Here is a 16,623-nt window from a genome sequence, read left to right on the forward strand (position 1 = left end):
GATGTGCCAATTTATTGGCTTGCCTCATTCTCTTTGAAGTATTTTTATTTTTTATTTGAAAGGTGAACTAAGTGTATCATTGTTTATTTTGAGTGTTATGACCCTCAGTCTCCAGGATTGGTGGGTCACAGTAAACTAATTGTATCATTGTTTATTTTGAGTGTTATGACACTCAGTCTCCAGGATCGGTGGGTCACAGTAAACTAATTGTATCATTGTTTATTTTGAGTGTTATGACCCTCAGTCTCCAGGATCGGTGAGTCACAGTAAAGTATGGAATTGTGGTTTTGTCATTGATTTAAAACAAAAAAGTTTATTTATTGTGAAGTTGATCTAGACGTTAAATACATTCTTTAAAAATGTTTTGTGTTTTAATTATTAATATTCTCTGTAATTATGAAAGTGTACTAGACATTGTTTTTTTTTTGTTCTTACCAGTTAACAAGTTACTCCAATATGATTTATGGCTGTTATTTATCTACTGTACATTGTGTTTGTAACAACAAACATCACAGTGATTTCTTTTCCCTTATTTTGTTTGGCCAAACTCACTTAAGTCTTCTCCTTTGTTTGGTGTACGGTTGTTTTCTCACCTGAGGGACCTTCTGGTCTGACCAATTAGCCGTAATTACCCTTATTACCTAAAGGGACGTGGCACATCTTGGGCCTGTGTTTTGTCCAAGGGCATATGTGATGTTTGTACGGGAGCAATAGTACTATCAATCCTTGAGGGAGAGGTGTTGAGCCCATGGAGTCATTTATGTTGGGAACACGAGGGAGGTGTCTAGACCCCCGGGGTGAGGCTTGTGCCCAACTTTGGCGAAAGGCGTCATCAGAATAGTGAATGTGGAGCTATTTTAAAGCCATTAGGATTCCTCTAGGTGTTTGTTCAGACAGTGTGATTTGAGTTGTTCCTCGTGGTCACAGTGTTGCATCTGTCACAGAAAGAATTTGGTGGTTTTGGTTTATCATTAGTAGTACAGTGTGTTTAAAGGAATAAGAAGTAACGACAAATGACTTTTTGTTTAATGACTCCCCATCCCATTGTTCAGTTAATGGCTGTCAGGCGTATAATGTGTTGTTGTTGTGACACTTGGAATAAGAAAAGAAACCTTGTTAGAGAAAAAAACCTTGATGGCGGTCAATAAGTTGTTTCATTTCTTCTACAAATGTTAAAATAGACATTATTAATTTTGCATGCTTTACACATTATCAATTGGTTTTTTAAGTTTTAACATATTTAGGTTCAGTTATATGAGATATGTTTATGAATTCACAAGTATTAAAATTATTCATAGGGATGTTCAGACAATTTCAGTGTCGGACAGAAAACTTTGGAGTGAGTTATTCTGTTAGGCTAATTAAAAAAAAAGTGCTTTTATTATTAATCTGCTCCTACTATAATGCTGATGGAAATTGTTTATTATGGCATAAAAATATGCCACAGATGATTGTCAATAAATATGGGTGCTTGGCAAAATGCTTAAATTGCTGTGACCTTGGATCATTTGAAAAAACCCTTGCCTGTTTTAATAATATTATGTGATATACTGTAAAACAGGTATTATTCGCGGCAGTAAATTTTCGCGATATCAAAAATGAAGGCAGTTCGCGGTTTTTAATTTTTGCGGTGTCATGGTTTTTGTTTTTTGTTTTTTGTTTGTTTTTTAAATTACTAACACGTACAAAACTATACTTTGGTACATAACATTAAATCAACACTAGAGTGGTCAACAGAGGTATTCGTAATATTATCCCTTTCTGAGCGACTCCGCTAAGTGCTGCAGCCGCATGTCAAGCGGCGACCACACTGTGTACAATTAATGAAATTAATCCAGGATGTGGTTCAATCAACTCTCCAGAAAGTGTGAAATAAAGACAAACACTTGTACTAGTAATCTTGTTTTAATGTTTAAACACCGGTTGTTAAAAACGCCTCACCTCTTTTGTTTTTGTCACTTGTCGATGACGTTTTTTCGGAAGTTTACGAAACCATTTGTGTCCCTTATTTTGATTGGCCAATTAAAAATGGCTCATTATACTAATTTCTAAATGTTTATTCACAGCTTAAAAATACCAGTAAGAATGTCTGTTCCAAAAATCAACAGCATGCCAAAATTGCTAAACTGTTTGTTGTTGTTTTTTGTTTTTTTTGTTCTAATGGATTTTATTATTTGTGTATGTGTAATTTTCGCGGTTAAATTAAAAATGTGAAAAACGCGAAAATTACACATTCGCGAATAATACCCGTTTTACAGTACCTGTTTATTTAATGTTATATTGGTCGAAATTGCTACTGTAAATGAAACTTGTGGCAGTTGATGTTTTTATTTCTAATGTTTTACTTGTTTATCTAATTACAGGTTTGATAAAAATGGAAGTGATATAAGAATTTTGAAGGTGAGTTACATGTTAATTAAAGTAAACTGTAGATTGTAAAACAGATTAATTTGATCTTGATAAAATATTATTACTATATTTAAAGTAATATATACTATAATACACCTAATGAATTAGTTACTGACACTACCTAATTTTTTATGGTTTAAACTAAGCTTTATTAACAGAATTTAGGGCTATAATAACATGTCTTTTTTTTTCATATTTTCAGTTATTAAAATTAAACATGAAGAAAATGTCTACCCAGTCATTGAAATATTACTATAATAATAATTACTTTTTATCATGTAATAGTTTCTGTGCATTTTGATCTCGTTCCTTAGTTATCTGTCATAATCTGACTGAAAATTAATTACAGACATCATGATAGTAAAAATCAGTAATGATTAGCTGCTCTCATTGGATAATTGTCACCTTGGGTTTTTGTTTTTGGTCCCTATTTGTTTTAATGTAATCATGCACACATTCCAAATTATGAATGCTTGTTTTACAGTCTGGTAAAACTGTGATAGGGAGGACCACCATTGGTCATACCAATGTCCATAGCTCTATAAATGTTTGTTTTACAGTCTGGTCAAACTATGTTTCGTACCTCCAATGGTCATATCATCTCTATAAATGTTTGTTTTACAGTCTCGTTAAACTCTGATTGGTATGACCAGTGGTGGTCCTACCTACTTCAGTATTATCTATAAATGTTTGTTTTACAGTCTAGTCGAACTATGATTGGTACAACCAATGGTGGTCCTCCCTATATATATATATATATATACTACCTCCATATCATCTCTATAAATGTTTGTTTTATAGTCTGGTCAAACTACGATTGGTACAACCAATGGTGGTCCTCCATATATATATATATATATATATATATATATATATATATATATATATATATATATATATATATATATTTATATATATAATATATATTTACCTCCATATCATCTCTATAAATGTTTGTTTTATAGTCTGGTCAAACTACGATTGGTACGACCAATGGTGGTCCTCCCTCTCCTGCCTCCATATCATCTCATGACACAGCTACAGAGACACCAACGTCTTCAACAGCAACACCTGCTGCTATTACATCACAAATAACAGATGAAATAGGAAACGGTTACAGGTAACTTGTAGTTGGAGGTTCCCTCAGAATGGGAAGATAAAAGATGGATTTTGAAAGGAACAAGAGAGTGTTGTAAGATGGCGATGACTTTAATTGTAGTTACTACAGCTATTTCATTGCAAGCCATCTACTGTATTTCATGAGATATTTTATCTTTTTTTTTATAAGCTGAAAACTATGGTAATCTCAAGGAATATTTTGTTAAGTATTTAGTAGCAATTCGTTATGCTCGTTGCAATGGAATTCTAAAACATTTTATAGTAACAACTGTTGCTAATTGAAATTTTTATGAACAAAAAAATTTCCCCCTAAATTCCTTATTTTATATGATGAAGAAATGTTACCTATAAGTAGATATAGCATAAAATATTTTTATATATGCTCCCAAAATCTGCACATTATATCTTTGAAAGATAAATAATAATTTATTTTGGAAAGTATTTTTTTTTTTTTTTTTTTAAATGGATGGGTTGTTTTAAAATTTTATTCAAATGCTATTTTTAGGTAGTAATTTCTTAAATAATGACGGTGAGAATTACTCATTAATGAAAATGAGCTTATTTGCTTTCCAATGGCTCTCTGCATGTGTTTATCTTGTTTTCATTCAGAACATGTCTACGATACTTCTTGCCACCTCAGTGGATCATGGACAAAGACACCATATCAGCCATGTCATTGCAAGAGCTTGCCGCTTTCCCACTGGATGATTTCTTTGATCATTACGAAAAAGGATTAAGACGCGTATGTAGAATGTTGTTTTTATGTTTTGTACTTTTTGTTCCAGTTATGTCGGAAAATGTTATGCTCTCATCTTAAAATTCTTTTTGATCTTATTGTATTACTGATAATATATGTTAATACTGACATAATTTAAACATTTAATGTTTGGGTTTTTCACCCATTTTCCTATGCATCCATCCATCTATCCACCCTCCATCTGTCTGCCCCATCTGTCTTCACAGTCAGTCAGCCAGTTTGCTGTCCAAATGTAACAGAGAAATCAGCCTCCACTGAGGGGATTCGAACCACAAACTCTCAGTTCAGGAGTCCAGTGCTCTACCAACTGATATAATAGAGAAATGTTCACTAGCTACTGCCAATAGGAGCACTTTATACCAACATTACTTGTACTACACAAACAATTTTTTTTATAATTTTTTTTTTTTTTTTTAATCTAGCTCGTCAGCAATTTCCAAACGGAGGCATCAGTTCGTAAGCAGGAATCTGAAGATGCTCAGGGTAAACTGTCTTCAGTGAGAAAACTGATTGCAAAACTATTGAAATCCATTAATGAGGTACGTGTTACTGTGTGTGCTTGTCTTTCTTATGGAGTTGTAAATGTGATGAACTTAACCTTCCGATCTGACTACTGCACACTGTATACAGTTCCTTCCCCAGGCTGCTTTAGTTTTTCGTTTTTCAATTGAAAATACCTGGGAATTTTGATTTCAGAAAGTGGTTTTTGGCAAGTATTTTCGCTAGACAACAATGGCAGAATGACACAGTCATTTTGAGGAATCTATAGCTGATTGTGACAGCTAATTTTTTATAATAAATTTGATTGTTTTACCAACAATGAAAATCACCAAATATTGGGATATGAATTGTAGTTTGTTTTTAATTTCTTTTTCAGAAAACCAGTTATTGGGAATAATGGACATAAATACTGTACAGCTGGCCACAAATACTCATAATTAAATGCAACTTTTTATATTTTTTGCCTAATTTTGCCTTACTGATCTCAAATATAAAAATTAGAAAAACCCATGAAAATAATACTTACCGATTCAAATATGAACTTTATTTTATGTATTTATAAAACATTAAAGTAACTTGTACCCACTCAACATGGTTTTTGTCAAAATTTAATCCAGTAGTCTGAAGGTTAAGTCTATCTATGCTTAAAGGTAGGGTCAAAACAAACAAGAGCCTTATTTGTTGGAAAGATGCATACCTGGACCACCAACACATACTGACACTTTAGCAAATGAAAAACGCATAATTGAAGAGTTAATTAAAAAACCATGATTATTCCTGCTAACTGGGGGCAGCCACTTTGTTTCGTTTTTGTGACGTCCGGTGGGATAGCTTGGGGCGAAGTGACGTCAGCTCCTGACCATCTCCTGTATGTACAGTGTAAACAAAAGCAATAATTTTCGACAAGGCACTTCTCTTTGATCAACCTGACTAATTAATTGGCTGTCTGGTTACCAATCAAATACACACCTGCCAATCAAGAATCACAGGTAGAAGCAACTAACAGCATAGACCAATTAACTAAGAAAACACTCCGTGTATCATTTCAGTACAGTACGTAGGTTAATGCATGGACAAAACATTGTTAATTATTTCAACTTGTTGTGTAGCCACTTTGACAATGGTATTTTATTTTGTATTGAAAAATAATATATATAGTGCTGGATATACTTACTGCTGGCTTACTGGGATGTGTATTATTACAGAACATTGCAATGTATGACTATTTATCATCCCGCAAAAACCAGGTAGATTGTGTTTCTCTAGTTCTAAGGCTCATTCCTGACGTTATGCGTTAAGCATTACGTAACCACCGGCTCGCCAGAGGGCGTACTCACTGAGATGGTACAAAATGGCTGCACCTGTTATATATACTACTCAAAAGAATTTAAGGGTCAAAAATTTATAACCAAATAAATTTCAGAGTGTATTAGATTGATGATGTAAACTACACCAAATTTTTTATTTATTGTTCCATATTTACAAAAAACCACAAATAAACGTCACTGTGTACAAGAAAGTCACATGACATGCTGTCAAAGTTGAAGGTTGTCAAACATGGATTTTACACATTAGAACATTTGTTTAATAGTGTGTTAATCCACCCCTGGCGCGAATACACTCGACACATCGTTGCCTCATGCTGTTGATCAGACGTCTGAAGAACTCTTGGGGAATGGCCTGCCACTCTGCCATAAGAAGTTGACCCAGATCATGAAGGTTGTCCGGAGGGGCATGGTTATCCCGAACTCTCCTGCCTAATTCGTCCCAGGCGTGCTCTATTGGGGCCAAGTCAGGCGAATATGCTGGCCAATCCATCCTGGCGATACCTTGTTGTCTGAGAAAGTCCGTTACCACCCTGGCGCGGTGGGGTCTGGCATTGTCATCCTGCAGAACTGCCCCGCCGCCAATCTGCTGAAGGCCTGGGAGAACCAACGGCCGGATAATCTCATTCAGATAGCGGATTCCATTCAGATTGCCATCCACCACATAGAGGGGGGTCCTGTGGTGGATAGAGATGCCGCCCCATACCATGACGCTGCCACCACCGAACCGGTGACGTTGTCTAACGTTAACGTCAGCGAAGCGCTCCCCAGGACGTCTGTAGACACGAACCCGACCGTCGTTGAACTGGAGACTAAACCTGGACTCATCAGTGAACATCACTCGACCCCACTGAACACGTTGCCACTGCAGATGAAGCGTGCACCAGTGACGTCTGGCCGTTCTGTGACGTGGTAGGAGTGGTGGTCGAACAGCCTGGCGACGGTAGCGTAGATTATTGACTCTCAGACGATTGCGTATGGTTTGATCAGACACTCGAGTTCCAGTTGCAGTCCGCAGATTGTCACGTAATCGGCGTGCAGTGGTTGTGCGTTGACGTAGAGCCATATTGGTGATGTAGCGGACCTCTCTATTTGTAGTGCTTCGGGGTCTTCCCGAACGTGGACGATTTCGAACAGAATTCGTTGCTTGGTACCGTTGCCACAGTCGGCCAACTACACTCTGACTGACACCAAGTCTCAGAGCAACATGTCTTTGCGTATTGCCATCCTGAAGTCAAGCAATAGCCCTTCCTCGATCTTCGATAGTCAGCTGAAGTCGTACCATTGTCGAATTTGGAGTGTGCACCGTACACGAACGCAAGCTCCAATTATACGGAAATTCAGCATTGGGAACATGGAATACACGTGCAAAGCGTGCAAATTAAGCGCTTTGTGAAAAAGCAAGTTATGGGCACTTAGCAGACCTTTCGCTTTCGCCCCAATTTACGTGCAAATGTAAGCATGTTTTCGCCATTAGAACTAGTCGACAGTGTCAATGACAGTGAATTTTAATTCATTTATGGGTTGCTTAGACCCACTTTCGTCAAAATGGAACAATACCATGCGTGACATTATGGTCTAGCTAATATAATTGACATTCAGAAAATAATGTCGAAAATATCGTCTGACCCTTAAATTCTTTTGAGTAGTATATAATAGCCGTCACATTTAACCATTTTATTAATTAACTATACGATTATACTTATTGATATTAAGTAATAATGTGCATGATATATCGTTGAATATGCATACCAGTCCAAATGACTTAATTGTCCCCTCCTTTAAAACATTCTACTGTAGACTCCAGATTTAAATGCTGTCATTAACCTTTAGATTACTGGATTAATTTTTAACAAAAACCACGTTGAGTGGGTACAAATTTATAATTTGTACTCACATATATTCACTTAAATGTTTTATAAATACATGAAATAAAATTCATATATGAATCGGTAAGTATTATTTTCATGTCTTTTTTGTAATTTTTATTATTTTTAGATCGGCTGATGGTGATTAAAATTAGGCAAAAAATCGAAAAAGTTACGTTTACTTACGGGCATTTGTGGCCAGCTGTCCAGTATTTATGTCCATTATTCCCGATAACAGTGGTTTTCTGATCAGAATTTTTTTTAAACCCGAACTACGAGTCATATTGCAATATTTGGTAATTTTCGTTCTTGGTAAAACGATCAAATTTATTATCAAATTAGCTGTCACAATCAGCTATCGATCCCTAAAAATGACCGTGACGTGCCGCCATTGTTGTCAAGCGAAAATACTTGCTGAAAACCACTTCTTGAACTCAAAATTTCAAGGTATTTTCAATTGAAAAAATCTAAACAAAAGCCACCATTTTGAAAAAAAATCTTTTTCCTTTTATTATATTTCCGTTTCCGGTGAGTGTTGTGTGCAAAACGGCGGGAACTATGAATTGGGGAATGCACTGTATACAGTGTACAGTATGTCGACTGACGTGACGTCGGGCGAGATATCTCGCCTGCAGTAGTCAGAAGGTTAATCAGGGCTCACACTGCAACTAATTTTTGCATGGCCGATTTTGAGAAATGTAAAATATTTCCTTGAAATTTATTAAGATGTGGTTAATTTGAGGAACATTTTATTAGCCAAAGACTAAATTTTGTAGCCATTTTGTATAAAAAAAAAATAGCAATTGGCTAATTTAGCTATGTACACAGTGATCCCTGATTAATAAATTTTGAATCTTGAGTGTAGACTGAAGCATGAGCCCTGGCTGAATTGTGATGTAATTGTCTGTTCTAATGTGAGTTTAGTCCAGTTTGACACTATTAGAGTGATTAAAGGCGCAGAATCTAGTTTCAGCCCTTGAAAATTGACACTAAGTTTAGTTAATATGAAAACCTACAACACACATTTGGATACAGTTATAACAGAGATAAACTAAAATGCCATTTACAAAACAACTAAAGCTTGTCTTGATAACCATTACGGACATGCATTTTTAGAATTACGAAAAATTCATTTTGCGGTATTGCGGATGACTAGAACCACTTCAGGGGTATGAAAATTAATATTCTAAACAATAAAATGTTAAGTTCTTCCAATTTAAATGATCAAAAGTGGCTTTTATAGTAAACAAATATATCGTAGTGTTTAAAAACTAGGGTCTGTCACTTTAACTCTGAGAGCTTCCTTGTTTGTGGTTATTATTCGAAAAATGGATACCTGTACTAAGCAAAAAAAGCATGTTCCGTCAATTCCAGTGAGGGCCATCAGTTTGAAATGTCAACGGGAATGAGGGTATTTGTTTTCTGCAGTAATACTGTCTTCTTGTTCAGCCCCAAGTAGAAAAGTCACAGCACATTTGGTTTGGTGAACATTAAAACAGAGATCGCTTTTCCACTGGAAATTGCTGTGCTTACTTAATAACGCTCGTATTGCATGAGAGTTTGACTGCTCAACACGGAAGCTGAGCATTATGGGTAATCACTTGTGTGTGCTCCTGGTGGTGGGTATGATTAAAATCATTAGCTTGGGTTTTTTTCCAATCATCCACAAAGTGGTTAATTGCTGGTGCAGTGGTAATGAATATTCATCTGGGGACTAGCTGTCAGCCACGAATGTTGATTAGTATTGATGTATTGAAGGCAGAGTTGTTGGTTTTAAACCATCTGTTTCAGGCATTCTGCCATAAGATAATTTTAGGGTAAGTAATGTAAAACAAAACAGATCATAAGTGTCCCTCCTAAAGTTGAAGTTAAAGTTTGTTTAGTTTAACGACACCACTAGAGCACGTTGTTTAATTAATCATCGGCTAATTGGATGTCAAACATTTGGTAATTCTGACACGTAGTCATAGAGGAAACCTGCTACATTTTTTCTAATGCAGCAAGGGATCTTTATATGTACTTTCCTTCAGACAGGAAGCACATACAACAGCCGTTGACCAGTTGTGGTGCAATGAATGAATGAATGTTTAACGACACCCCAGCACGAAAAATAAATCGGCTATGGTAATGGAAACAAATAAGGTGATGATCAACTTCAATAGAAAAATTCAAGATATAAATAAAAACAGTGTAAAGAACTGTGCAAAAATACAAATACAAATATCACAGATAGATACTGACTTTTACTCTAAACTTCAATTTGTGCTGTATTGGCCATTCTCAAAGAGAATGTTACATCCCTGCACCACGGTGAGGTTACAGCACACGCAGGGAGTTGTGGTGCACTGGTTGGAATGTGAAAAAAACAACCCTATCAGCTGAATGAATCCACCGAGGCCATTTGATCCTGTGATGCAAGCACCTTAAACAGCCGTTCTCTTACTATAAAGAGACGGACGTGGCCCAGTGGTAAGGGCGCTCTCTTGATGCGCGGTCGGTTTGGGATCGATCCCTGTTGGTGGACCCATTGAGCTATTTCTCGCTCCAGCCAGTGTACCACGACTGGTACATCAAAGGCCATGGTATGTGCTATTCTGTCTATAGGATGGTGCATATAAAAGATCCCTTGCTGCTAGTCGAAAAGAGTAGCCCATGAAGTGGCGACAGCGGGTTTCATCCCTTAATATCTGTGTGGTCCTTAACCATATGTCCGACGCCATATAACCGTAAATAAAATGTGTTGAGTGTGTCGTTAAATAAAACATTTCCTTCTTATTATAATCTATCTAAAAAAAAAAATTATCCATTAATTTCCAAGATTTTAGGGAACATAATTTTACCCTTTGTACCTTTTGGCAGAAACCCTGAATTTTGTTTTACTGTAGTATTTTAGTGTTGTGACCACATTAGCATGTCAATACTTACATTTATTTAACCATGTGACTAGAACATCTTTAACTCTTTTCAGTTGGAAGGTAGCTTGGTAGTCCAGAATAGTTTGCATACATTAAAAGCAGGCTTATACTTACGGCTAAATCTAATACACATAAAACTAATATATACTGTAATGGTACATTTGGTCTGTTTTATTGTCTTCTCAGTTTCAATTAAGATATACCTGTTACTATTCTGGTGACACCATCATATACTGATGGGAATAAATCACACAGATAGCAACAAGAAATAATGACTGCATCAAAAATCAATTCATATTGTCAGAAGTTGACAGGGAACATACACATACACATTCAACACTACAGATATTCAATCTCACATTACAACTTGATATGAAATACAGACATTACTACACTTGTTGTGAATTAAATTTGGTCTACAATTTGATGTGTTCCCTTATTTCTTTCCATCAGTATATTTTGAGTTTAGCTCTTTGTCAAGTTTTTACCTTTAGCTCTGTAGCTCCTGTGAATGGTTATCTCCATGCACGTTTATATAATTATATAAACTTTTATTTTATTTTATTTAGTTCTTTTACAAATATATATATTTTTTAATTATTATGTTAGACACAATAATGTTGTGCCCAGTTAAACCAATACAATAATAAAATTAAAAAAACAATACAGGGAAAATTGAGATTTGCTATGCAAGTTTCAGAGATCGCTACACAATTTTAAACAGTAGTTGCTAATAAATTTTCTATTAACTAGAAATATCACTAATCAAAATTTTGAAAAGAAAACCTTCCCTGCAATATATCTTTACTTTAATTTTAAAACAATGTGCCTGTTTGTATTTTGTAGGAATTTGACATTGACCCTGAATCTGATGGAGACCAAGTTGACGAGCTGCTAGCTGCATGTGTTCGTCAAGCGATGCAGTCGCAGTCTTAACGACAGACAGCGTGTGCTAACCCACACTGTGGCAGTGCTTGTGTAGTGGACTGACATTCTGCACACACCAGACTAAATCAGTTTCACTAAACTGGTGACCTTGAGATTTAACCCACACAGTTTCTGTCATTACACATCGTACAAGTTTTATTTCTGGATATTTCAGAAGTCCTGTACTAAGTCTTTTCACATTGCATCAGACTTGGGAAATTGGACTTCTATGGATTTTCACCAATCTGCAAAACAAAGTCTTTGACAATGATTTGTTTTGTTTGGAACTTTGTGGTTATCATTGGAAACAACGGTCGGAGATGAAAATGTTCCAGATTTTTCTGAACTTTTGGATCTTAATGCTTCTGAAAAACTGTTACTGATTGTGTTCTTTGATAGAAAGCTCACAGCAATCCCCTTCTTTTCAAGACCCTGAAATGTTTTCAAGATATTTTGTCAAATGACATCTTCATCCCTGAACAATGGTTTTGAGTGGAGTAGTTATCACATCTTAGTGTGGACTTGTCTATTAAATTATTTCAGACAGCGCTGGCTTTTTAGTATGAAATTTGTGAGGAGCTCAGATATCAAAACTGTATGTTTATTGTTAGGGTTCCAATATGATTTCTTATATTAGAATTGTAGTATCAAATTCTGACATTACAGTTTATTGTTATAACTCATTCCATCATCATATCTTGCAAGCTGGACTTCAAAAACATCAAAGCAGAGTCTCAAAATAACCGTTTGTTATTTGTGTTGAGTTCTGATTTATGCTGGACAATGGTATTACATGTACATCATTGACTTGAGGTAGATGTAGAATGGTCAACAAAATACACTGTTTTAAAAATGTAAAATATTAAGTACACCACTCTAAATGTTTTAGGCCAGTGTCTTAAGCCATCATAGGTTAACATCACAATATTGCTGTTTGTGATAAAGCTTTGCTACACCGCATTGGAAAAGATACACGGGATATTTTCCGTAAACCACAATGAGAGTTACTCCCATTAGAGTGGTCACTGGACTAGCTCTTGCCACTTGCCAAATTGTATGCTAAACTTAAAAAATGGCAAAACCCCAGTTGTTTTGTAATGAAATATCCATTATTACATGTTTTTATTTCGCCAAACTATGAAATAAAATTCACCATTTTAATTTTAAAATTGACAACTGGCGAATTTAGAGAGTGCCAGAGCTAGCCCTGGGTCATGCATGACCTCAGAACAGCTAATGGAAGGTGTCATTCTGCGAGACTCCGCTTATTGTTTCATGCAGAAAGTGAGCATATTAATCTTTCAATTCATAGCTGTGTAAACCACACAAAAAATTGTGCTCAAATTTTATAATTAAAGTTGGGTCACTAATTTAACAATATATATCATTGTATACCGTACTTTGTTAAACCTTGAATACATTTTTAGTGTTTGTGGAAACTTCATTGAGAAATGTGTGGTGTAGGCATGCAAAGTTGCATTGATAAATCAGCTGACCACAAGATGACATCATCATCTTCCCTGGTCTTAGCTCTGTGCATCCCCATGTTTTACTTATTTATGTTGAAAATAATTGTCTGATTTTTGTGCAGTGATATACATTGTAATAAATAGAATATATAGAATATATACTCTGTATACAGCACCTCTATAGCTGGTCTATAACATTTAGAGTGATGTTTTCGATTGTACGTGACTCACTTTCACATGTGATGTACAATTGAAAACACACTTGTAATACATTTATAAACTTTTACAGAAAATGTTGCTGATGAAGGGGGAGGCAGTGTAATTTTAAAACCCAAAAATATATTTGAATGATAATACATTGTTGGAACCTGTTTTAATAGGAATATTCTGTCACCGCCCTCGTCTCCACAAAACAAAAATAATAATCATGTATTATATTAGTCAGTCCCACCATGTATATAAAACATTTCAGCATATTTCTGGAATGGCTCTAAAACATGTAAGACTAATGCTGTGTGGTGCAAGACCACCACTCGTACCTGTACATTAAAAAATTCAGCATGTCGGGCAAAAACTTACCCCACCCCCCACCCCCCCCCCCACACACACACACCAAACCTCCATTCCCACCATGCATATAAAATATTTCTTGAATGGCTCATCCAAAAAAAAAAATTAAAAAAAAATAATAATAGTAATATTGATATGATTGATATTGTTGTGTGTAGTAATTAATTTGTGATCATCATTCATGATTAAAATAATTAACAATTACTTTGATATGTACCAGAATAGTTGGATGTAACTTCATGTAAGTATTCATGTGAATTTTACCGGTTAACAGGAACATTGGTAAACTATTCAGTCATTACATGCATGTGAATGGGCAGGTGTGGTTCTCCTTTAGGTTCTTCCAGTAGAGAATTGTAAAATGACAGTGAACGTCACTGATAGTATTGGCAAGAACAAATCTGCATTTTAAGATGTTTTTTGAAAAGAGAAAAGTAGCATTATAGTGATTACAGATATATATGTTCTGACATGTTTGTTTCTCCAGTTATTTGTAGAAAGAAAACTAAATCCAATTATGTGACAAAATAGCAACATTAACACCTGTAATTAAAGTAGTTAATGTGAATACAGAATTAATTCTCAGAACAAAATTGTGACTGGTCATATGATCACGTCAAAATGAGGTCTGTTAAGCTGGGATAAGTTTTCATCATCATTATTATGATTTTAATAATAGAATAATTTGTTTTACCATATATAATTTATTTTTTTAATGCATTTATATACTTAATTGACACATCATCAAACAAGCAGATGTCAGCTTTGATAATGTTGCTTTGTGCATACATCACAGAAATGTTTGAAACTGATGCAGATGGCATTTTAAAATTGTACCATGTGTATTGTGTACGTCTGTTGTAGTCATATGTACTATGTGTGTGTGTCTGTGTGTGCGTGCATGCGTGTGTGCGTGTGTGTTTTGAGATAGTTGTTTGCAACAAGGGAGTATGAACAGAACCAGTTGTAGTAGTTCAGAATAATGCCGTTTAATCCATGACTTCATTGTAGTCTCGTAATATGTGTGTTCATCATTGTTACTGTTGGAAAGATGTTTGGCACCTCTCTCCAAACTTGTTAATGGCAGACAGGCAGCAAACACATTTTAACAAAGTTCGTCTTCTTTTTCTTTTCTTTTTTCTTGAGCAGCAGGGAAAAAAAAACACTGCACCAAGTTTTATAAGAGAAAAAAACCCTGCACCCTGTATGGTATTAACAGAGAATAGATGGTTTAAATGGTTGCATAGTTCAGCGATTTGTTGGTTTGGGTTAGCCATAATTGTTTTAGAAACACACCTTCATCAACAATTTTGAACTAGGGACAAAAGAATTTTTTTTTAACAATTTTAGCTTTTTTTTTATCCATGTTCATTATTTAGCAAGGATACATCTTGTAATAAAAAGGGATGGTTTGTGTACAATTTATTTTATTAATTTTAGTGTCCATCTACTAGTAGTTTATATTTTACAATTTTAAAATAATTTACTTACCATGAATGTTTTGGTTGAGAAAATAAGATTTCAGCTATATTGCTTATGCCTGTCTTGGAACTTATATTTTTCTCACCATTGCTGGCATAGCAGAAAAGGAACTTCACTTCTGTGTCATGAAAGCTTTTATTTGTACTTTTTTCGTAAATTTTGCAAGAACTGAAACTACAGTAATCCAGTAGCATAGTACTTCATTCAGGAACCAATCATTACTTGGAATATCCTCTAACCTATCGGGTAAAATGTGCAGAAACCTGGTCCCTCAGTTCCTGGTATTTTCGGTATGAGTCACATGTATTACTATGACAGACAACATACAGATATTCTGCACAAAATTCAGGACTAATAGACTTTGTCTATACTCTAGTGAAAAAAACAACTATTTTATTATTTATAATAATTATTATTACTTATTTTTTCTTCTTCTTTAAAAAAAAGAGAAAGAATTGAACCAGAAACAGCAGCAGTCGAAGCAATTATTCCAGCATGGCATAATGGCATGTATAGATTGTTTTTATGTTGTCAGATGTAAATAAAAAGTGTTTTACATGTAATTAGTACATTTTATTAGATGGCTGTAAAGAAAACTTTATGTCTCACAGTGTCTATCTTATCTTGAGCTATTATTAAGTATTTAAGTTTTTATTTGTCTGTAGACATCCTGCCCACCCACAACACCCCAACCCCCACCATTAAAACAAGGAAAAAATATTGTAATTATTATATTGCAGCCCTTTTTACGAGTTTTTAGTTGATGTAGGACATAGAAGAGTACGACTTTCAGCATGATGTTGGTTATTCATCAGCCAGTATATAGGAGATACATTTGTCTAAAAGTGAAAATAAAGTATGTTCTTGTGCATTTTTAGCACTTTGGATCCCATAAACACAAGTACATGCACACCAAAAATAAATAATAAATAAAAACTGTAGCCATTTAATAGGAATCTGTTGCATTCTCCTGACTAAATGTAGCTTTGTAAAGAAGGAAGATTATAGGAGACACTTTTACATATTCTTATTGTTGCGGTTGTCATTGATTTGTAATGTTAATGCAGTGAAAGTTTTCCCTTTTGTGGCTTAATGGTTGTGATAAAAAATAGAAAGAAAGAAAAAAAACAAAAAGTCAGTTCAGTTTTTTCAACTCGTATATAATTTATGTAAATGCTACAACAAAAATTAAAATAAGTAAAAACTATTACAGACTGAAAACTGAGTTATGACGATTGACTAGTAAAGTTATATGTTAATCTAAGTCCTTTTGAGTAGCTA

General features: G+C 34.8%; 1 protein-coding gene across 2 annotated transcripts in view; it reads left to right on the top strand.

Moving 5' to 3' along the window:
• LOC121368354 (ATPase MORC2-like) overlaps window positions 1–15,900 on the top strand; it is a 51,209-nt gene extending 35,309 nt beyond the window's left edge. For both annotated transcript variants that reach the window (XM_041493048.1, XM_041493047.1), the window contains 5 exons: window positions 2,364–2,400; window positions 3,375–3,529; window positions 4,138–4,270; window positions 4,708–4,824; window positions 11,741–15,900. In XM_041493048.1, coding sequence (XP_041348982.1) covers window positions 2,364–2,400; window positions 3,375–3,529; window positions 4,138–4,270; window positions 4,708–4,824; window positions 11,741–11,830 — 532 coding nt within the window. In that variant the 3' untranslated portion in view covers window positions 11,831–15,900. The remainder of the gene's footprint in view (window positions 1–2,363; window positions 2,401–3,374; window positions 3,530–4,137; window positions 4,271–4,707; window positions 4,825–11,740) is intronic.
• Window positions 15,901–16,623: the final 723 nt, after the last annotated feature.

This window comes from Gigantopelta aegis, chromosome 3 (genome assembly GCF_016097555.1).
Source record: "Gigantopelta aegis isolate Gae_Host chromosome 3, Gae_host_genome, whole genome shotgun sequence".
Classification (NCBI taxonomy): Eukaryota; Metazoa; Mollusca; class Gastropoda; order Neomphalida; family Peltospiridae; genus Gigantopelta; species Gigantopelta aegis.